This window comes from Ambystoma mexicanum, chromosome 3q (genome assembly GCF_040938575.1).
Source record: "Ambystoma mexicanum isolate Mex_15411 chromosome 3q, UKY_AmexF1_1, whole genome shotgun sequence".
Taxonomy (NCBI): Eukaryota; Metazoa; Chordata; class Amphibia; order Caudata; family Ambystomatidae; genus Ambystoma; species Ambystoma mexicanum.
In genome coordinates this window covers 867,327,197-867,351,151 of record NC_090926.1, presented here as the reverse complement: position 1 = coordinate 867,351,151, position 23,955 = coordinate 867,327,197, and the positions used below count along the sequence as shown (strand labels likewise).

At 45.0% G+C, this 23,955-nt stretch overlaps 1 protein-coding gene across 1 annotated transcript in view; it reads left to right on the top strand.

The window, feature by feature from the left end:
- The first annotated feature begins 1,228 nt into the window (after positions 1-1,228).
- The window catches only part of CRLF3 (cytokine receptor like factor 3), a 637,760-nt gene continuing 615,033 nt past the window's right edge, over positions 1,229-23,955 (top strand). Inside the window, exon 1 of the mRNA XM_069654959.1 lies at positions 1,229-1,482. Within this exon, the coding sequence (XP_069511060.1) occupies positions 1,357-1,482 (126 nt within the window). The 5' untranslated portion in view covers positions 1,229-1,356. The remainder of the gene's footprint in view (positions 1,483-23,955) is intronic.

Genomic DNA, 23,955 nt, shown 5'->3' with positions numbered 1-23,955 from the left:
GGGCCCTGGGATCCACTCACCGCTGGTGGCGTGCGTGTTGTCGGAGGTAGCTGCCTCAGTGTCTCACGAGGGGCTGGTCGTTCTCTTGTGTTGTTCGTCGACCGTTATATCAAGACTGCGTGGGTGGCGAGGTCGCCAGCGTTGTCAGGAGGTGAGGGAGACTGTGCGGACTGCCCGTTCAAGAGTGTGTGTCCCTCAGGGTCGCTGGCGTGGGTAGGAGGAGGCGGAGGATGGGCTGACTGTTTGATGTCGGCGTGTGCGCCCAGTGGGAACGCTGGCGCCTGCAGGCGGAGGAGGAGACCTGGTGGGTTGCCTGAGCCTGGTCTGTGTGGAGGGATCGCCGTAATTAGTAGAAGGAGGAGGAGGAGGCGTGGTGGCCAGCAGAGGCCAAGGAGTCTGACGGATTGCCAGCAGGGAGGACTCCGACGTGTGCGAGGGACGGTCCTCGTCGCCAGTGTTGCCCGGGATCGGGCGGAAAGAAACACACGCACACGCACATGCTCAGAGGGTTGGTAACTCAAATCTTCTTTATTCGTGCTCCTAAAACTGGCGCCAACCGCGCCTTCCTTTCACAACCTCCCCCCAACTCCCTCGTCATCACGCCTACCCCTTTTGGTGGGCTGGGCCTGGCTTGGCACTATGGTGGCCGGGAACAGTGCCAGTTGCAAGCCCGCACAGTGTGTGTGTTTTGATTCCGTAGGGCAGCCCATCTCAGCAGAACCATGCCACATCACAAGTGGGTGGAAGTAGTACCAGATCAAAGATCAACGTAGGGACACCCAGAGGCAACTGTTGGGGGTCTCTCTGCAACTTCAAGGTGCGATATCTTGAAGCCAGTTACACGAATTTCATTGGGTCACTTGGGTGCAAACTAAGATACAACACTTTAAATTGGCACACTTGAAAACAAGATCACGGTAGGGCACGATGTCCAAAGTGCGGCATTATATATTATGTGTGTGTGTCACATGAGACACGTTGTAGGCATCCTGCATACACATGAGACATACTATGGTTTGTGGATTAGACGTGGGTTCATTGGGCATGTGATGCATCATGGATCTCAGCCATGCTCCGTGGCACGTGTCATACATATAAAAGGAGGCATCCATGCATGCATTAGGCATATGACAAAGATATGCGTTGTCATGCAGCGTGAGGCATGCCCCGTGCCTGAGAGAGCTGCGCCCTCGGAGTGTTCCGAAACTTTCTGCACCCGTGGGCTAGGGCTGTCAGCAGCGTCTACGCCTCAACCGCTCTGCGGAGAGAGGCTTCCGCATCCGCCAGCGGAAAGAAGCGGCTGCAGCCCGGGAGCGAGCGAGTGAGCGGGGGCTGCCAGCGACCTCACCCGGCCCCATGAGAGGCATGGACATAGAGGCGGAAGCCCTGCTGCAGGAAGCCCACGAGAGCATCGAGGCTGCCCAGAACTACCGCCGGGAGCTGCAGCAGCGGCTGCAGGGGCTGCAGCAGGCGCGGAGGCAGGTCAGAGAGCCGGGGGGGATGTGGGATGCACCGCCCTTTAGGGCAGGGTATCGCGGGCTGGCCGGAGGTACCCGTAACATGGCACATGATCTCCTAGCGGGCTATTGGGCATGAGTTTATGACTTTCATTCATATCGTTTTAGTTAAAGCGATCACTTTTTTGCACAGAATCCTCAGATCGCACCCCTGCTGTCTCTTAGAGCATGTGATCTCTTGGAAAGGGGGATGGGTCCGGAGTATGGCAAAGGGGTCTGATGTAACTAGTGTTCATACGGAAGAATTCATTGGCGTGTCGGGACAGGGACTAGAAGTCAAAGGCGCGCGTGGGGTTAAGTGTCGAGATTCACACCCCGTGGCGCAGTGAAAGAGGTTGAAGGCACTCAAAATCAATGGGAATAAGCGATCGTTGGCCAGAGACACCGGGTCAAAGGGACGAGGACAGTGACAAGAGGGGTTAAAGGGAAATGTTATGTTACTGAGAAGTATAGCATGTTGTAATGATGCCAGGACACTGGCAGATCGTAAAGAGGGAGGTGGGTTAGGTTAGTGGAGAGAGACTGGAAATGCAGACTAGCTTTGCTGCTGTGTTAATGCATGGGCTGTGTTGAGGGCATGGAGGCTTTTATGTCCAAATGGTGCGATGACTGTGGCGCCGGTGCTACGCCAGTGGTTGTAGAAGAGTTCTTTTGGCTGGTGTTTGTAGGATGGAATTTACATTTCTGTGTGCGAGTTTCAGAGTTAGTCTACATACTGTGAATTTGGGGGCGAAGACTAGTGTTCGTGTTGATTAAAAACAGTTCAAACTCCAGGCAAACCGTCCAGGATGGCAAGGAGCACATTACAGTGGGGTAACCGTTTAAAGTAGTGCAAACCATTTATCCAGCGAGGCAACAGTTAAACCAAGCCAAACAATGCATACTTCGGGACAGCTTTTAATCAAGGATGTTGTGGTGAGTGTGTGAGTGCAAATGGCCTGGAGAAGTGGGTGCAGAGGAAAAATATAGATGCTGAGATGAAGGGGCATTACAGGCACGCGATCAGAGACTAGGAGCCAGATAAAAGTAGTGGTAAAAAGCCTGAGACATTTGAGGTCACGCATGATGTCCTGAGGCTTTGATTAGTTTCATTTGGGGCACACAGGATGTCAAGAGGGAGGGTGTTGCAGGCAAAAGTGGGCAGAGTAGTCTGGGAAAAGGGGTCAAAGCTAAGAGATCAGAAACAAAGGAGTGGTCAGATAAAATTGGCCGTAGAGCAGTGGTATTAGGAGTAAGAGGTCAAAAGCCATTGCAAATTGAGACCTGCAGAGTCTCAGTCGGGCAGCCTTAGGCAGGGGACAGACCACACACAGGAAATGTCAGTAGGGAAATGTGCAATAAGTCATGGGCTTGGGGACACAGCGAAGCAGGGTTCTATTAAGGTGAGCAGGGTGTCTCCACAGGCCAGAAGAATGGGCTTTCCTACATACATGTAGCGGGAGTTGCATATAGGCAGGGGGAAGGAGTTGGCCACAAGCAAGACGGTGTGTTTGGCACATGGTTGCAGGTCACTGTCCAGAAAGGTGCTTGTTAAGAAGGTGTTGCAGCTCTAGGGCAAGTGGAGAATGTCCAAGTGGCTTGTTTACAGCTATGGGATTAGGAGATATTTCTGTTAGACATAAAGCATTTGGGAGCACTCTAAGGCAGGAGTCTACAACCTTTGGTTCGCCAGATGTTTTGGACCCCAACTCCCATCAGCTCTCTCAGGCATATTTAATTGTGAGGGGTCATGGGAATCGTAGTCCAGGAGACCCCTAATCTAAGGCATCACCCACTAACATGCAGATAAGGGCTCTAGTTTAGCAGTCCGTTTCCTGTGTGCATTATCGGGCAGATGGCAAGCCTAATGATTACAGCTGCTGTTTAGGCTCTCACAGGCATGCAGATTCTGAATTAAGGACTTCTGTCTAGATTGTTAGTAGCCTGGAGCCAGACGTCCATTGGCCTGCTAGCTAGGTGTTTTCAGGCAGGCTGCAAGTTGGGGAACGTCTGTTGTGAATGGTTGCTGCCTGGCAAGGGCGTGAGCCCTTCTTTTCTTCTTAATTCTCTTTTATTTTCTTCCTTTTTTCAAATAAGAAAAGGTGGGTAATCCTCTTTCTGAAAGGGAGATCTGCTAAACAGACACCCCTTTCATAAAATCTACATGACAAATGCCTGCTGTACCTATCTTCTGGCATCTGCAGCCCCTGCTCTACAATGCCACAGAGCAGAGGGTTGCATGTGCATTTCTGACAGCTGTTGGGAGCCCAAGACTCTGTAGATAGATGCTGGACTTTAACTCCTGTGAAAATAATTGGCACTGTATCAGTATGGTGTCAGGTAAACTCTAAGAAACAACTATACCTGAATATGGTATGGTGACTGATAAATGATAGATATGTCAACCCTGTGAGGCTAGACTAGCTATGTGAGGTCAGTGCTTCTTCATGGTAGCCTGGCCATCTCCACTTCAGCAAATGAGACAATCGGCAGGATGCTGTCATCCTTCCGTTTTCCAGGGGAAAGGGTAACACCTCCCCTCAGACACAAGGGCTCTCATCAGGAGATCTCCTAGGAACCCTTTTTTTCACAGGGGTACTCAAGTCCAGCCTCACACCTGGGTCTTGCACACCAAAGGGCCTTTGAAGGATGCAGCCTTGGGAAGGGGACAGCGTTAGAGTAGCCAGAGAGGGAAAGGTAGACATAAGAAAGGGATCCCTTCCTGCTTTTCTGTTGGCCTCTTTCCTTTCTGTCACTCCATTTCTTGTAGCAAAAGGCACTCTGGGCATAATGCAAGGATTAATTGATGCAGGGATTGGGCCCCTTACAGCAGGCTTGGTTTCGTCCAATCCCTTGTGAAATTTTACCTTTTATACGTAGGGGGTCACCCACTCCTTGTTCTTTGATTCCTCTGTGGACTTTCAAGTAGAATTCCCGGGACCTCTGTTGGGCGTATGGCAAATTCCAACCTTCTCTCAACACTAATGTGAAAATAGAAGGCATTGGAGATCTGTCCTTTAACCATCCTCAGGGAACAGTGGGGGGTGACTGCTGTTTGCACCAAGGTATGCCCCTCTGCACCCCGCACTGGAATACGGCTCCTCCCTGGATGTGAAGGATCTCTTCTATATGCCAGCCAAGAGCCCTGGAGTGGTAGTGCAGAACAAGAGTTTACTCTGCCAAATCATCCCGGTACCCTATTTTGCCGCCTCGAGCTGCCTTCTAACATGTTGGGCTCTTCGAATTGCATCTAATCACACAGACCCCCGTCTCAATGCCAAATCGCCACCTGGATCAATGAGATTCTCTGCACCTTGAACCCAGTTTGATCACAAGGACAGCGCAAGAGACACCCAGTTACACACTGTCCATCCAGTCAAGCTCAAGAACAAGGAATTATTAACAGGCCACGCCCCCATGTCCACTTTATCGGACCATAGTGACTTTTAAGCCCCTTTTAGATCATATTTTGAAAGGGCACATCGGCGAACAGTGCATTGCAGCAATTGCTTGCCTGATCATTCCTGCTCAGGTACCCAGAGTGCTATTCTCTACAAGTTCTGCATTTCCTTGCTCTTTCCACAGGGTTGGGTTTTGTTGATGTTTTTCTAGTTATTTGCATTCTTGATTGTTTAATATATTTTACAAGGCAAAGGTGGTTTACCCGTCAGCCTGTGCCCGTTTCACCTTTATGATTGGGATCGTTGCTTATAGTAGCAGTGTAGGGATGCGTAGGTGGTTTAGCCACTACTCATCCATGCGTTCACCATCAATCTCTGTCCGCCAAGTTCTTTACTGATTCCCTTCGTGGAGTGGGAACCTTGTGAGGAAGCTTGGAACCAAACCTTCCACGCAGCAGGAGATCCAAAGCCTATTGGCAGGCAGCAAGGATTATGCCCACGATCTCTAAGAATGGAAACAACAGTCCGTCCACATGACTCCCTGGCCGTCATTGTTATGGCAGCTCTCCGTGCTGACCACTGCCATGGGTGCACAGGTGGGGAACAATATGGATTAACTGCATGAAGTGGTGGGAAGCACGAAAACCTGTGGTTCACCTGGGTTTTTATATATGTTCTCTCTGAATGCAGCGAATTAACACGAATATGCCAGAGAGTCCAACCTGCAGATGCATTATCCGTTGTGCTCTATCTGCTGGATTCTTTATCAAGGTGCAAAATCATTGTCTTGGTGTTAGGCAGAGTACAGTAAAGACGTCATATACCACATAACTTTACCATTTTAGCACATTTTCTTATCAATGAATGTAAGTTGAAACGCAACTAGAGGAAAGTTGGCACTAGTGGCTGAAGTGAGTCTTTAGCTATTTGGTTTGTTTTAGGCTTTGATATTTGGATTAGCATTAAGTTCACGGGAGGGAGAGGTGTTGCCCACACCTCTTGTATTATCATGAAAGGGTTGGACCCCGCAATGCTTGCTCTGATAATAAGGAAGATGACGTTTTTCAGATGCAGGATTTAAATAGTGATTTATGTAGGTCAGCCGACACATGTTTCATCGGGGTCTTTCTCAAGGCTAAATTGATTGATGGGTGGCTGGCTTGCTGGTTGGACAATCTGTGCCTTTCGGCTGCTGGTCTCCTCGGCTGGCCTTTGGATAGTGACTACTTTGAAATGTGGTGAAGTTTGCAGTAATGTCATTCCTGCAGACTGCATTCTGCCAAACATGAGAGCCGTCCCTCAAAGAGGAAAATGCAGGGCCAGTTTGTAAATGTTGTCTGATAAAGAAACATTGTACTCATAATTTGCACAAATATCCCACCAAAACTGGGCTTTCTGGTTGAGAATTGATTGTGAAGACCTTTCCCTAGCCCCTCCCACTCTCTACCCTTGTTTGTTGTCATTAGTTGTTGAACCAGTCTCCTTTCTTTATATCTAAAGGTAGCACACTTCGGCTGAGATTCTCTGCCCTGTTTTTTAAAGGATGTGTTTGCAGCTGTGCATGAAGGGGTGTCCTGTCATAAGCTTTTGAAGCGCTTCAAGTGAGCTTAACAGATTGCAGCCCTTGTCTCACAAGAAGTTTGACATTTCTTCACAATGAGACTGTTGCCCCGCTTGTGCCCTTTCACAACTACCTGCAGCTGGTGCAGGGAATTTGTGGACGGACCCGTGTGCCATCTTAATTTTCTTGTTTTCATGTTTGCATGGATGTTGTGCCAATCCAGCTGTGTAGCAAGCGTTCTTGCTTTTTTTTCTTTCTCCCACAATACCATAACAGATGTTAGGTCATTAAGCATCCGGGGAAAGAGCAAGGCACCCTTTCTTATGTGTTATAAGGAAGAGCCCCAACAGTAGCATTTCTCTTGCAAGCCTGCCTGGGCATTTTTGCCTCTCGCCTACAGCACTTCGGCTGATGGTTTTCATGTGCTATATAAGAGATTTTCAAATAGACGTGTTCCAACAGAGTATATGTCGCATCTAGAGCCGTTTAGATAAGTTCTCCAAGAAGCGCTTTTCTATCGGGACAGGAAGCCGGTAAGTAACATCCGGTTTTGCCAGACCGGACCTAGAATATACAAGATGAATGAAACTCTTGCTCAGTGTTGTTATTTAGTTTGAGCTATTAGGTGTCGCTTGCGACACCCATAAGCCGAAACCTTTGCATTATAGTAGAGATGGGGAGGATTAGCATATGAGGAGGGTCACACAGCCTGTGGGTGTTGTTTGGTTATGTGCCCACCTGTTGACTGCCCATGGCCATGCTAATCCCTATGGCCATCCCAACACAAAACATCTCATGGGAACTAGTTTACTTTATTCAAGCCTTACCATCAAACGTTATCCTCCAGTGCCTGCCAGTGTTTTTTCAAAAAAGTCTTCTGAGAGTTAATGACTTAATTGGAGTTGCAAAAGGAATAATCTCTTACCAGGTCTGCCTTCAACCATTTGATTTATAAGCATGGTGCGTGTCCTTCTCTGAAGTCCTGCTAAAAACAAGCATTAGCAAAGCCAACAGTTGGGCTTGTGTATAAGTATTAGGCATTTGCCAGGCACTGCTGTTAGATGCCCATGTACTTACACTTGCTACCGTAAATGGCCACTTAATACCACTACGGCTGTGCCTAGCAAGTGCCTTCTCATGCCTACCCAAAACCCCAACTGTTGGCATTGCCAATGCTTGTATGACTTGAGGTGTGACTATGTGTTTGTATATTTCACAGACATGCCTATTACAATTGTTACTATGATCCGACTCAATGAATACAGGAAAGAAACGTTACACTGAGAACAAGACCACTCTCGCATACAGGATTCACGGTTTTTATAATGAGCCCATATCCCAGCGTTTCAGGTGGATGTGGGTAGTGTAACCACCTAATTTCTGGGAAGAAAGTGCTTTATATGTAATGTCGTGTTGTTGTCTTTGTTATGCAAAAGCATTGAACAAAAAGAGTAATGCCAATCAGAGGGGTGTAGAGTGCATGCGTAGCAATGCCTTGCACGTGTTTCACTATTGGATCTTTTTAGGTGCGGCTGAGTTGGCTTTATCGTTTGCCGAGTTAATGAAGCTACAACCCAGTGAGGGGCCAATGTGTCAGTCAGCTTCTCCTTCACACATAACCAATACATCCTGCTGAAAGCTTTGTTTAAGCACCCGTTTAGTAATGGCGAGTGGAGCTGCCTAATATGGGGCCAGATATGCTGCACGTTGCATTAACAGGCTTGGATTTTGTCATGCTACTTGCACATGAATGCTTGTGAGTGGAACTGTCTATATATTAGTTGAATCGTGATGCTTTTTTTGTTTTGTATGCTTCTTATACAATGTTTTTCATGTGTATGCACAATATAATGTGGTTTAGTAAAAAATGGCTTGTCTCCCAATCAATATCAGTATTCCCCTCTGGTTTTTTATTTATTTTTTGGAATGGTCAATCTTGCCTTAAAGGCATGGTCTGGTAAAAAATTGTATTTAAAAAATAGGCAACATAAAAAAAAAAATACTAGCATTCTCTTTTTTAAAACTTCCTATGTAAAATTTTGAGCTATTCAAGCTCAAAATTCGCAAAAGCAAGCACATGGGCGCATCCATTTTGTGAAATGGATGCCCGCCTGCGCTGGCTTTTGCTTTTGCCGCACTAATGAAGGAAAAGCCAGCCAGCTGTAGTAAACAAAAGCTACCGCTGGGTGGCTTTCCCTTCATTAGTGCTGTACGCGGAGGACGGGGACCGGAGACCAGAGCAGGAAAGCTGCAGCTGAATCACGGTAAGTGCTATTTATTTTTAAAAAAAATAAGCACTAGCTGCGTTTTTTTTTCTAAGTTGTCCGGGCTGGAGGAGCCTGGAAAACTTAGAAATAAAACCGCAGCTTTAAAAACGTTGTATTTATGTTTGCGTGCGGTCGCTTTTTCAGCGACCGCAAACATAAATACAACGTTATTGTGTTGGAAAACGCTGCGGTTTTTCTTTCCAAGTTTCTCAGGCTCCTCCGGCTCGGAGGAGCCTGAGAAACTCGGAAAGAAAAACCGCAGCGTTTTCCAACACAACCGCGTTGTTTCTGCCTGCTGTGGCTATCACTTTGGGTCTCCGGTGCTCCCAGGGGAGCACCGGAGACCCAAAGTGAAAGCCACAGCAGGCAGAAACTTTACATGCCGCATAGTGTTTCTGCCTACAGCTGATTTCCCATTTGGGGCTCTCGGGCTCCCCATGGGGAGCCAGAGAGCCCCAAATGGGAAAGCAGAAACAACGCGGTTGTTTTCCGCAATGCCGCGTTGTTTCTGCCTGAATCTTCTTTCCCATTTGGGGCTCTCGGGCTCCCTACGTGGAGCCCGAGAACCCCAAATGGGAAAGCAGATTCAGGCAGAAACAACGCAGTTGTGTTGGAAAACGCTGCGGTTTTTCTTTCTGAGTTTCTCAGGCTCCTCCGAGCCAGAGGAGCCTGAGAAACTTGGAAAGAAAAACCACAGCGTTTTCCAACACAAAAACATAAATACAACGTTTTTAAAGCTGCGGTTTTATTTCTGAGTTTTCTGGGCTCCTCCAGCCCGGAAAACCTAGAAAAAAAACCGCAGCTAGTGCTTATTTTTAAAAAAAATAAATAGCACTTACCGAGATTCAGCTGCAGCTTTCCTGCTCTGGTCTCCGGTCCCTGTCCTCCGCGTACAGCACTAATGAAGGGAAAGCCACCCAGCGGTAGCTTTTGTTTACTACAGCTGGCTGGCTTTTCCTTCATTAGTGCCGCAAAAGCAAAAGCCAGCACAGGAGGGCATCCATTTCACAAAATGGATGCGCCCATGTGCTTGCTTTTGCAAATTTTGAGCTTGAATAGCTCAAAATTTTACATAGGAAGTTTTAAAAAAGAGAATGCTAGTTTTTTTTTTATGTTGCCTATCTATTTTTTAAATAAAATATTTTACCAGACCATGCCTTTAAGGCAAGATTGACCATTCCAAAAAATAAATAAAAATACATTAAAGTATTCCATTTTTGATCCATCCCAAAATTCATAGGGCAGCATTATTGTCCTTCACTAGCCTCCAGCTCAGATGCCCACGGCTCCTTCTGCTGCATGCACGGTCACGATTTGAAGTGTTATTTAAAGGCAGCGGAAATTGAGTGCCTTGCACGGTTCCGTATATAGACCTACCCGATCCGTCCAGTGTTCTATCATGCCCAGCCTCAACCCTCACTCATGAACCGACAGTGCCACCTGATCTATTGGAGGGCATATTTAATAAACATTTTGCACCAAGGCACACGTGTTCTGGTGCAAACCATGCCTGGCCTTTCATTAATATAAAAAACGAGATAGCTAAAAAGATTTGATTGATGCTGCAGATGTGCTCCGCAGTTTATAATGTGGCAACACCTAGTCAACACAGAAATGCCAATTGTGATTTGCATGCCAATTAGGAAAGCACATTTGCGCACTGCAGGGAATTAAGTCAACCAACTGTGGGTCTCCTTGTACCTCAGCTTCTGCACCATTGGATGCATTGCGTCAAATCTGCTGCATCTGACTCGTTGTGAATGCAGTCATGAAATGCTCCCTTCACCAGGTCCTGCCCCATATTAAATATGGTGCATTACTGGACTTCTCTGGAACACACTGGCCAGATTGTCAGTGTGCCATGGGCCCTTTTGAGTTTGCCCTCCTCTGGGTCATGTTTCATACAAGCTGGACCAAACTACCCATTTGTCATGTGACTACTTCTTCAAGTGTGACACACATGATTCAACTGTTTGAAGAAATATCACGTCGACAAAGCATGAGAATAAGTGCCACCTTCTGTAATGAACAGCAAACACCACAAGACATGGGAGAGTGCCTCAATGTGAAGCTAGAGGTGCCATCATAATACATCGCTTTACTCTGCAACAGTTTCAACAGTCACTTCCTTGAGAGCCAGCGCTGAAAACAAGGGGAATTGTGCCTGCTGCACTGGAAAAGCGAAAGTCCAAAGTGTGGCATTTGACTAAGCAAGAAAATACACTGTAGAAATATTTATGCCACCAAACAAGGCATACAGCCACTGAATTCACCTGTCATTTCCTCAACGAAACTATATGCTTTCAAATTCAGCACAGCTTATTGATAAGTGGATTGTATCCTGCAACGCATTGCATTCAAATCACGTGAAGTAACGCGAGTGTAAAAAAAGAAGAGCCCATTATAAATGAAGAAAAAGAAGCAATGGCTCTATTGGTTTAAATAAAACCTGTATTGAAGAGCCCCAAATGGGAAAGCAGATTCAGGCAGAAACAACGCGGTTGTGTTGGAAAACGCTGCGGTTTTTCTTTCCGAGTTTCTCAGGCTCCTCCGTGCCGGAGGAGCCTGAGAAACTTGGAAAGAAAAACCGCAGCGTTTTCCAACACAAAAACATAAATACAACGTTTTTAAAGCTGCGGTTTTATTTCTGAGTTTTCTGGGCTCCTCCAGCCCGGAAAACCTAGAAAATAAACCGCAGCTAGTGCTTATTTTTTTAAAAAATAAATAGCACTTACCGAGATTCAGCTGCAGCTTTCCTGCTCTGGTCTCCGGTCCCCGTCCTCCGCGTACAGCACTAATGAAGGGAAAGCCACCCAGCGGTAGCTTTTGTTTACTACAGCTGGCTGGCTTTTCCTTCATTAGTGCCGCAAAAGCAAAAGCCAGCACAGGAGGGCATCCATTTCACAAAATGGAAGCGCCCATGTGCTTGCTTTTGCGAATTTTGAGCTTGAATAGCTCAAAATTTTACATAGGAAGTTTTAAAAAAGAGAATGCTAGTATTTTTTTTTTTTATGTTGCCTATCTATTTTTTAAATAAAATGTTTTACTAGACCATGCCTTTAATGATTTTGTCTCCCATCAACTGGCTTGTGCAGAGAATGTGTGTGTGCGCGTGTTAAATGGGCCACTTACAGCTAACCTACGGCCACGCAACACAGTTAAACGTGATGCAGTTGGCAGTTCACCAAACAACCAATAGATGAACTCGCAAAATGTTGCACAGCAGACCTCGCAGAAGGTGAGTCCTGTGAAAAGGACTTGTGGGAACACCCCTCTAATCCCAGACGACACGGTTAAGATTCTTTTGCACACCAACGTTCCTCTTTCGCTGTTCAAAAGGTGACCAAAGGCGCCTTAACTCTGTTAAACTATAGATTTCTAATAAAGCGCTTTTTATATTAGAATTCGGTGCTGTGAAGAAATAGTGCACGGGAGTGTAAGCAGACTGCAAACCGATAATCTGCATCACCACATTCATTTGCATTATTTCCTTTGTTTCTGCGTATGTTTTGTAAGATATTTTGGTGTGTTCGTTTGTGTATCAGGGACGTCTTTTCACCAAAATGTTAGGGACGGCGGAAGGGACAACCCACGGCCCTTAACCTCTGATGACACCACAGGAAGTGATGTCATTTGACACAACCCCGAAGAGACAACACGGAAAGCGATGTGACACAAGCTTTTAACCCTTGACAAAACGGGAAGTGGCATCACATGGCATTGTACCTAAGTACTCTACGAAACATATGGTTACAATATCACTGTAATGTGATATACATTTCATACAAGAATGGATCACCATATGTATCGTTCATATCAGTGTGTATAGGCCCATATTTCAAAATGACTGTGAATGCAAGTAGGCGTCCAATGCCGAATGATGTGTAAATTATATAGCACTTACTCTTAAGCGCTTTTTATAGAACAAATATACATACAATATTACCAAACTTTTGTTGGTACTCCTTTATCAGCCATAGAAGGATGAAAGGCTGAGTTGGTCTTGCCGGGATTTGAACCTGAAACCTGCAGATCCCATACACATCATAGCAGCGAGCACTCCACCCACTGAGCTATCTTACCGGCTAGATCTATCGTACCAGCTATAGTAAAATGAGAAAGGACATGTCAGAATGTTCTCAAAGTCAGAAAGCAAATTACACTCTGTAGTGGAGACCAATATACTGGTAACTGAGATTTAACAGCAGGCCAGCTCATCTGCAGGTCTGGTGCAAAGTTGGTCACATGTCAAGCCTGGGCGGATCTACTTTTTAGGCTTTAGAGGTTGGCAAAATACATACCATTGGGAAGGTTCATAACTGTGTATTAAAGAATTTGGACTAGCACAGGGAAAGCAGCACACTCACACGGCATCCCATACTCTGGGCACTTGTTACCTCATACATGCAAACAAACATCCTGGACAGCAGGCCATGGAGATAGGAAAGATAGTCCCATTACAACAATTGTGGCACACGGAAATCAAGGGCCACTTTATGTGTTGTGGTCAAAAATGTCTACGGTGGTATGTGATTTTAGCTAAAACAATTCTAAAGAGGGATTTGTTAACTTTTCAATTTAGAATACACAAACTATTTTGACTCACTCATCCAATCTGAGAAAATGGTTTTCAGACTGTATTGAGCACATACAAATACCACTCCCCTTTCAATTTATGAATCTCACTGTTCAATTTCAGAATGAGGCGTTCCATGACATTTACATCCACACTATTTTGATCAGATTAGACATGACTACTTTCAGCTCTCTTCTACCCCAACATTTTTTTTATATACATGCTGAACATTATTGATAGATTCTCTGTCAGGCTATGAAGTGTGGGCCATCGCGTCAGCCTGCTCTGCCAACTATACCTGTGAACAAATGTAGGGTTCCATTTTATTGGACTAGATTTACAATAAAACTGCGCTTAGGCTGCACAGCAGAGCCACACGTATGGCCCTATACCAACAGCACAAAATGCTATCTGTTTTCTTGAAAGGAAATCTCAATTGGCATTTACCTATAATGAGAATCAATATGCTTCACATTCCGAGCTCAAGACCCTCCTTTTCAAGCAATGTCTCCTTAACACCGAGATCCATACACCATCCACTCGCCACCATAAATGACACTGGGTGATCTGAACCCCCACTGTTTCCTCCCCTGGTTACTTGTAAACCCATTGCTGACAATTGTCCTCCGTCCCTGTTAGATCCCCACTCCCTTGTTTCTCTACTCTCTAACCTTGTTCTCCCCTCCCACCCCCATGATTGTAAAGTGTTCTGTTGCTTCCCGAAGCTAGGTCCGGGCTCAATAGATACCCTATTAATAATAATCTGTGCTATCGGTAATTAGCACCCCCCCCCCCCACCCCTTCTAAACTCACTCCTGGGACTTAGCATAGAAGAGGCAAAAGGGCAAATCTGATTTTGCTTTAGGTATTCTCATACTTCGGGGTAATTATTTTAGTTCATAGGATGTTAGTATTTCTACATTTGTCACCAGATAAGATAGGTGCCAAAACTTCCTCTGAATACCTTTGATAGCAAATTTGTTTTTGGTCCTAATTCACGGCAGCAATATGATATTTCAATGCCGTCAAGGATATTGGTATCTGTGTTTGCAGAAGCATGCCTTGGTATGTAACTTAACTGCAAGGATCGCCTTTAAAAATTGCCACTATGGTTCATGAATGCCTCTATTGCAAAGCTACCTCTTATCCTTACAAGAGATTGGTCTTGTATGCCTTCAATCAACCATGTTAAATGTCTGCTCTTATGTGATTGGTTCTTCCAAGATATAGGGCCTCATTACGACTCAGGCGGTAAGGGTTTTACGGCGGCGTAAACAGCGCCGACCCTTACCGCCTGAGTACGAGGTCCCTTAGCGCCATGGCGGATTTAACACCTGCTTTTAGCAGGTGTTAAAATCCATGGCGCTAAGGGACCATGGAGTTAATTACGCCACCGTAATTTACGGTGGCGTAATTAACGCCTTCCCCACTCCCATTATGCCCTATGGGGCAAAAATGGGAATGGGGAAGGGTAAATGGGGATTGGGGACTTACCGCCCCGCCAACCTCGGAATGGGGCGGTAAGTCCGCCAACCACCATGGCGTAAACGTAGTTTACGCCATGGTGGTAAAGTCACGGCCCAGGCGGTAACTTACCGCCTGGGTCGTAATGAGGCCCATAGACTTAACTCTGCTACTGGCAGAACATTTGCTGTACATGGTGCTAAAATAGGGAATATGCTTCCTCGGTTGCTCAGGCTCCAAACTGACATTGGCAGATTCTGAAAACTTTCGAAAACCTTGTTTTTTTTAACAGTTGTTATCAAATTGATCTGACTTCCAAGTAATGGCCCCACTTCATTCTGTTCCCTTATCTTAGAGCTTGGATGTCTTCAGGTTAGAGCACTCTACAAGTTTACATAAATGAAAATTACTTTTTGACATATTGCTTCATAAGATATGATTTGTTTTTCTCATTTTAATTTCCGATTAATGTACACATTTTGAAAGTGGTCTCATATGAGTAAGGGGTTTCTGTTCTTCAAAACACAGTTTCATGATCCTAGGACTTGTAGTTCCGGAACTATTAATAATATTTGCTTTTGCATTGACATCAATGGTAAATAATAATGTGTTGTTTACCAAGGGAAATCTATATGAATGCACATGCCCTGTAATTTTACATGGGAGGGTTGCGCGGGGGTGGGGGGGAGGGGTCATTTTCGTCATATGAGTTTTATAAACGCCTCTTTGTGAGGCTTTCATTAGTGATATATCAGGCATTTTTGACAGACCCTGTTTCTCTCGTTTCATTAATTACAAGATGGGCAGTTTTATTGTCAGCCAATGTTCAATCGTTTCACTTTTACTGAATGAATTATTTGCCTTTGAGGCTGAGTTGTAAAATAGACCATCTAGCCACTCTTGATAACCTTCTGTGAAGCATGCGCATTTAAATGAAAGTATTTTTTTCTGACCTTCTCCTCTGGAAGACTCCTGAAAGTGAGAGGACTAGTTGGTTCCAAGTTGTAACTCAAGTCAACTGGAAGTTATTACAATATGGGACTGTTCAATAGAGGTTTTATTTAAACCAATAGAGCCATTGCTTCTTTTTCTTCATTTATAATGAGCTCTTCTTTTTTTACACTCGCATTACTTCACGTGATTTGAATGCAATGCATTGCAGGATACAATCCACTTATCAATAAGCTGTGCTGAATTTGAAAGCATATAGTTTTGTTGAGGAAATCACAGGTGAATTCAGTGGCTGTATGCCTTGTTTGGTGGCATAAATATTTCTACAGTGTATTTTCTTGCTGATTCAAATGCCACACTTTGGACTTTCGCTTTTCCAGTGCAGCAGGCACAATTCCCCTTGTTTTCAGCGCTGGCTCTCAAGGAAGTGACTGTTGAAACTGTTGCAGAGTAAAGCGATGGATTATTATGGCACCTCTAGCTTTACATTGAGGCACTCTCCCATGTCTTGTGGTGTTTGCTGTTCAGTACAGAAGGTGGCACTTATTCACATGCTTTGTCGATGTGATATTTGTTGAATCATGTGTGTCACACTTGAAGAAGTAGTCACATGACAAATGGGTAGTTTGGTCCAGCTTGTATGAAACATGATCCAGAGGAGGGCAAACTCAAAAGGGCCCACGGCACACTGACAATCTGGCCAGTGTGTTCCAGAGAAGTCCAGTAATGCACCATATTTAATATGGGGCAGGACCTGGTGAAGGGAGCATTTCATGACTGCATTCACAACGAGTCAGATGCAGCAGATTTGACCCAATGCATCCAATGGTGCAGAAGCTGAGGTACAAGGAGACCCACAGTTGTTTGACTTAATTCCCTGCAGTGCGCAAATGTGCTTTCCTAATTGGCATGCAAATCACAATTGGCATTTCTGTGTTGACTAGGTGTTGGCACATTATAAACTGCGGAGCACATCTGCAGCATCATTCAAATCTTTTTAGCTATCTCGTTTTTTATATTAATGAAAGGCCAGGCATGGTTTGAACCTGAACACGTGTGCCTTGTTGCAAAATGTTTATTAAATATGCCCTCCAAAAGATCGGGTGGCACTGTCGGTACATGAGTGAGGGTTGAGGATGGGCATGATAGAACACTGGACGGATCGGGTAGGGCTATATACGGACCTGTGCAATGCACTCAATTTTCCCTGCCTTTAAATAACACTTCAAATCGTGACAGTGCATGCAGCAGAAGGAGCCGTGGGCATCTGAGCTGGAGGCTAGTGAAGGATGAGAAATAGGATAGATGGTTCACTGGGCCCTGTTTCCAGTCTCTCAAGGAGGCCAAAACCAGGGTTTTCGTTATAAATCTGAGAGCAGTCTGTCGGTCCTCGTCTGATCTACGTATACAATAATGCTGCCCTATGAATTTTGGGATGGATCAAAAATGGAATACTTTAATGTATTGGCTTTCAACCCATAATGCCTTGCTGCTGCACGACTCTTAACTGAGGGCAAGCATCCAGTGATGGCTGCTAGGTGGCGCTCGGACATGCGTCTCTTGTTAACTGAAGTGACCTGGTATGATCTAGCATGACAGACGGTGGTTGTTTATTAGTGCAGAGGCTTACCTCTTTACTCGGCATCTTGAATTGGATATCTTAAGTACGTGTTACTGATGTGTTTCAGATGCCATGCATTGGGTGTAGAGTTTCATAGAATGGTGCTCCTCAGCATGGGAGTATTTGATTTCACTTCACGGAAGAATCCTCTTTATATAAAAGGATTCTTGCATTTTGTAAAAATGAGTAAGATGCACTTTGCTCTCGAATGTGTTTGGCGATCCAATTTTCATTTACGTTGGCAGATTTGGGATACCTTAAATTCCTACACGTAATAGGAAATTAATTAATTGTAATCCTGATGCATTTTGTGCAAGATTTATTCCAAAGCAGCACACAAATAAATTAATAAAATACACGAGGCACGATTTCCTTCATTTCACATCACAGGTGAGTGTGTTAGTTTTGTTCTGTAGATATGGTGTTTGCATGGTTAGCTCATTCGTCATGGGAATATTTTTTTTTGTATTGGCTTGCATGTTTTGCAAGAGCTTTATTTTCTTTTTTTAAACATTTTGAATGGCCTTTTGTCTTTCGTTTGCCTTGTGCTTTCGTCTCTACCCTCCCAAAAATTTGGGGAGTCTCTGACTGATGATCTCTCTGGTTCAGGCTACTAACATGAAAACGCACATGGCTTGAGGCCTGTCAGCGTTTGCCTCCCTTCACAGGGTGCTTAAAGTCCCCCCTGGATGCGGAGTGATATGATGTGTGCTGGGCTGGGGGCCTTCTCCCATGAGTTCTGTTCCCCCGGGTTCAGGCGTGGCTGTGGCGTGCCGTACTTCATCAAATAATTCCGATTTCTGCCCATCGGATGTGTCACTCTTTGGAATGTGGTGTGCGCCCCCTCCCCCACCAGAAATGGAGGCCTTATTAGAAAGCAGCCTTTCAATGAGTAAGTAATGGCTATAATGAGTGCAGACAGCAGCTGTGCAGGCAGTGTGTGTCTGCAATGGCTTCTTTATTTGTAGACTGTGAAACCGTTTCCAAAGATTTGCCAGAAGGTTACCAAGAAAACAGTTGTGCATCTTGCAACACGTGGGTCACTAGCAATGGCCCGCAAAGAAGGACTCCTGGGCCCATCCAATCTGCAGGCAGCTATAGACTACTAGCTTTTCACTGCCAAATCTTGTGGCATTTTCCATAAAAGGCATGGTCATCATTAGGCCATTTTCTTACTACAACTTGCCATCTCTTTACCAATGCTATTTCTTGCAAATCACTCCTAACACAATCGGGACCTGACAGAAACAGAACGTATCTGGGTCCTTAATGCACAACATGTTCACTATAGAGGCAAAGACGCATTTGATTTCTTTCTCTATCCAGCTCGCTGATAACTGAATTACACTACCTCTGCCGTGTTTCCGTGAGCTGCAGGTTCCCTGGTGTGAGTCGATGCGTGGAATTTGGAAGCTCGCCTGGTGGTTTACAGCGTCCCATCACCTGAGTTGGTCTGATCCAGGCATCTCAAAGGGGAAAAAAACCCCGATTTATTTTTATCAGCATTTTATTATTGAAGGTTTTAGAACAATGTTTAAGATGGTTGTTCTTCTGGAACTAAATAAATACATAAAATAAATAAAAAACGATTAAAGAATTGTTTTAAAATGTTTAAAATACTTTGCCATGTGACTTGTTATTAGGTTTTATGTTACTGGTGTCGTTTGTTAGTGGAGCAAAAACTATTGGTATGGATAGTGGAAAATATGTATGAAGACTCATCTGGTTTATTGGTGCCCTTATTTTGATATTTGCGGCATTGTGATTTGTTGAAAGGTGAGGGAGCATTCTGTGTCCCTGATTTGCAGTCGGTTAATGGGCTCTTTTGCCCTCTCTTTTTGTATGAAGTGTATGCTTGATTTAGGAATAATCACACTTGTACTAATGTGAACTTTATTGCTGTCGTTTAGTCATGACAGGAAGTGTATTGAGTTGTATTTGTTTGGGTGACTGCTCTCTGAGGCGCCCTTCTCATGCAGCATTGAAAGTAAGTGCAACTATTAGCACGTGTTTTCAGTTGCCACCGAGGAAAGGGTAATGGTTGTTCATATGTAATCTGGTAGTTTTGTAAAGTGCTAGCGTGCAGCAAGCCAGACGCAATGATGGCAGGATTTGTATATATGTTGCACAGTGCTCTGAAGGGAACTTGCTAAATCGGAAGCCAATGCACAGCTTTTAAGGTAGAGGAAATATTTCTGTTTGAGAGAGGAAAAACACATTCTTTCTATATTTTATTTTGAACTATTTGCAGTTGATGAGGATTTTGTTGAGATACATGTGCATATAATTATAGTAGACTAATAAGCTTGACATGACAAGGGCCTGTGACTGACTTCAATTTTCTGTGGCATCTCCTTTCTTTTGGTACTGTTTCTTTTGTTGTCTCTGGGTTTTTCCAGACCTAGCAGGGGTGTTGCTAGGTCTGTAAAAGATCAGGGGCTACGCTGATATCGGGGCTGTCGGGACCTGGGGCTAGCTAGCCTTTTGGTTGAAGACCCTGAGCTTCTATCTGGGGCTACAATGACGTATGAAGAATACTTGGTCATTGAGCATGATCTCAAGGTCTATCACTTTGCTGGGATCTGAGTAGTTCCCATGGCAGGAAGCCATCCAGATACAGCACACGTTGGGGTGCCAAAACAAATTATCTCTGCTTTGTTGCATTCTTGCAGAGTTTATTGTCCATTCTTGTATCATTTGCATACAAGAGGTGTTGTGATCAGCAAGGTAGCCAGCAAGGGGGATATCAGTTGGAATCTGTGGGTCCTCCGCATACATTTGGAATGTGTTAGTGCCTGACGTGCACATTGAAAAGCCAGGGGAAATGGTAAAGCCTTTAGGTGACCACAACAGATTTGTAACCAAGGGGATTTGAAATGCTCTGTTTGGTTCTTGTGAAGAGCATTTCCAGGGTAAGTATTAAAGGGAAGTGCACAGGGACCAATGACTACTTATGTTGCTGCCTAAATTCAAGTGTTGTAACTTGTGGATATTTTAATCGGACGACAACTAGTTTGGTGGAATTTTCCACCCACCAGAAATTCTTTAATGAGATGCCAGTGTAATACAAATTGACTCATTACAACCCCGTCCCTTTTTGGGACAAACACACAGGTTTGCACAGAAGCTCTATTAACAATAGAAATAATGACATCAATTTAAATATAAGCGCACTCTACATGCATGAAATGAAATCCCAATGTCGGTGGTTACCACATTGAAGAAAGATCAATATGCTGGTCAATTCAATTATCAAAAGCTGCATTTAACTTGAATGTAGACTTTATAAAAACACCTCACCATATGTACATTTGATTTACCCTGAGCGCACCTACCCCATCCCATGAGTTGAAGTGTAGGAGGATTCAGGATAAAGCTTTGGTTTGATAAAAACAAAATTAAGTTAGAACATCCCTTTGGAAAATGAACCCTCACCCCCACCCCCAACTCCCTTGATAGGCATTTCAGTATCTCAGATAGCATTCTAGAAAACTCGGTATAAAGACCAGCTACTTGATATTCTTGCATGTAAATTGCTTACAAAAAGAAAAATGCATGCTTAACCTGTATGTTTGCTAGATTTCCTTCAACTGTGTTTCTATTGTATTGTGTAAAAGTGTACTTTTTTCATTTTCAATGGGCTACTTGAAAGTGGGAGGAAAATGGGTAGTAGTTAACAACCCTTGGCCTTGTTTCTTGAGTGGTGCAGCAGCAGTAACAGAACTCTGCTTGGTGATGTAACCAGAGAATGACTTGAATTGCATTATTTTTCTAGGTATGCACACAGTGAGATATCATTTTGGTTTCCAAAATAATTCTACTGTGCTTGCGCATTTGGAGTTGGGGGGCGGGGGGGGTGGTGCAGGGGAGGGGAGGTTCCTAATATACACACCCTTGAACCTATGATTCCAGAAGCACATACGCTTCTGACATATCTACTAATTTCCCAGGATATACAGTGCATTAATATACCCCCTCAGTATATACCCCTCAGAACTTTCACAAATAAAAAGGGCAGGGATTTAATCTATTTTCCTTTTAGTCTACTTTCCTTCATTCTCCCCCCTCAGTAACGGGTAGGCATCAGTCAGCAAGATGGGGTCAGCTTCCCTTCACAGCCTGGTTTCTCTTACAGTGTGCTGCTAGTAATCCAAAATAGGGCCAACGGAAAACAATCTATTCTGTTTTCCTTTCTGATGTCAATTCTCCTTCCCATCTATCAGTCAGTGAGTGAGCGAGTCTCAGTGACTCTCTGGGTTTGGACTTAGAAACCCCTCCTTTTTAGAGGTGTGTATTGTGACTAATTATTCCTTTCTCCCCAAAGGGCAGCCCCCCTTACACTCTTTGTGAGGCTAGGGAGTGTGAGCCTGCTCTGGAACACCCTCCATAGGGGGCTAGGCAAGTGGGACCTCCCTGGGAGAGACTCCCCCCTTTGTGGATAAGTTCTTCCGTTCCCGTGAGGAACTCCCTGATTTCCTCCAAATTATGGCTTATATGGATTTGTGTAACGCATCCAAATATTATCAGTTTCATGAAGATACAGTGAACCTACATTACCAACGACAAGAAACGAGGCTATCCCTTTAAATCAAGGTCTCCAGTGGACTGTGCCGAGGATACTGAAAACGATATGCCAAAGGGGCAGAGAGAACCAGGGGAAGACCACTGTACATAGCAGAGCGGAATGAGGCAGGTCTGTTGCAGAATGCAGAGCCCGCGTAAACCAGATCAGCTCTGCCACAGAGTGAGAAACATTAGCGTGTGATCGATACTCGGTCTGGTTTCACTATCGCAGTCTTGTGGCCAATGCTGGATTTGACTTTTATGGACTTCATTGATTCACGGTGTGTCGCCCCGTCTCAACTCTAATCCTGGACTTCCTTTGCATCTTGTACTCACGGTGGCCTTGAATCATGCTGTTCCCATCTTCATCTTGTATCCTGGCTTGCAACATTATGTGTTACTACTGACTTCTGCAATTGTATTTGCTCTCCCCTCTTGCTCTTGCTTCTCCACTCTTTTTGACTGGTTACTCTCTGTTCTCGCCTACTCTCCCTTTCTCACTTTTCCTATCTCATCCCCTTACTTTCTTCTATGCACTTACTGTATCAGAATTGTCGCTGTACCTAGTATGATGGCAACCTTGCCTGTCTCCTCCCCCTTCCCCTTATTTGCCCCCCCCCCAGCACTATCTGAAATGTCGCCAGGCCTAGTACAATAGTCACTTGTTTTGTTCCTCCCCACCCTTTGTGCACCCCTCTCCATCCCCTTTTGTTTTACTCCAGCTCTACCAGAAATGTCGTCAGGCCTAGTACGGTAGTCGCCTGTCTGTTTCCGTTTCCTTCCCACTCTCCCCCTCCCTTCCTTATCTATGTCTTAGCTCTTGCTAAAATGTCGTCAGACCGAGTACTATAGTTAATTTCACAACCTTACCGTTCATGGCCTGTAAGAATGTCATTGTTTCTTCCCTTGTTTCTTGCCTTGCTTTGAAGCGCTGTGTGTATAGGCGCTATATAAATAGACTATCATATCATATCAATGGCATGTGGAGGACGAGATACAATCTTTACTAGAACAAGACATCATTGAGCCAGCATCGGGGCCCACACCTTGGGTGTCCCCCATAGTACCCATGCCAAATAAGGAGAACAACACCAGCATCCGCATCTGTGTAGATATGAGAGCCCCCAACATGGCGATAGAAAGAGAACGACAGCTGGTGCCCCAAATGACTGACATGATGCATCTGCTGCACGGGGCAAAAGTATTCTCGAAACTTGATTTAAACAAGGACTATCAGCTACAACTACATCCATCCTCCAGATATATAGCCACCTTTTCCACACACCTGGGGCTTTTCAGGTGCAAGCCTCTCCGCTTTGGGGTATCGTCGGCCGCAGAGATTTTTCGAAATTAAATTCACCAAGTAATCAAACATATCCCCCACGGCCTAAACTATAGCGACATTTTGATATTTGGAGCCACACAAGAAGCACACAACGACACGCTCGGAAGAGTGAGCATGGCGCTAGAAGAGGCCAATTTCACATTAAATGGTGACATGTGCGAGCTCAGCAAAAACGATTTGGGCACATATTCTCAAACAGGCTACAGCCAGACCCAGAAAAAGTGCAAGCATTAGTGGAAGCCCCAACACCCACCTCAGTGGCTGCAGTGAGATCTTTCTAGGAATGGCGAGCTACTGCACCAGATACAGATACATTCAGGACTTTGCTTCAGTCAGCATGCCCCTCCGACTACTCACCGGAAAGGGACAAGAATTTTCCTGGTCAAGTGAGTGTGATGAGGCTTTTCAGATCTTAAAACGCATCGCCTCCGCCTCATGCATGGTGTATTATGACTTGGAACTCGACACAGAAGTGACAGTTGATGCCATCTGTGTCGGTTTGGGGGCGATTTTAGCACAAACAAAACAAGCCTCGCCTGACTCAGCAAGACTCATAGTAGCCTACACAAGTTGCAGCCTCTATGCAACGGAATGTGCCTACTCGCAACCGGAGAAAGAGAGTCTCGCAGTTGTATCTCGATATCCCCTACCAGCTCAGGACGAGAGACAATCCTTCAAAGTAGCAAGTAACGCACTGCCAAAATCAATCA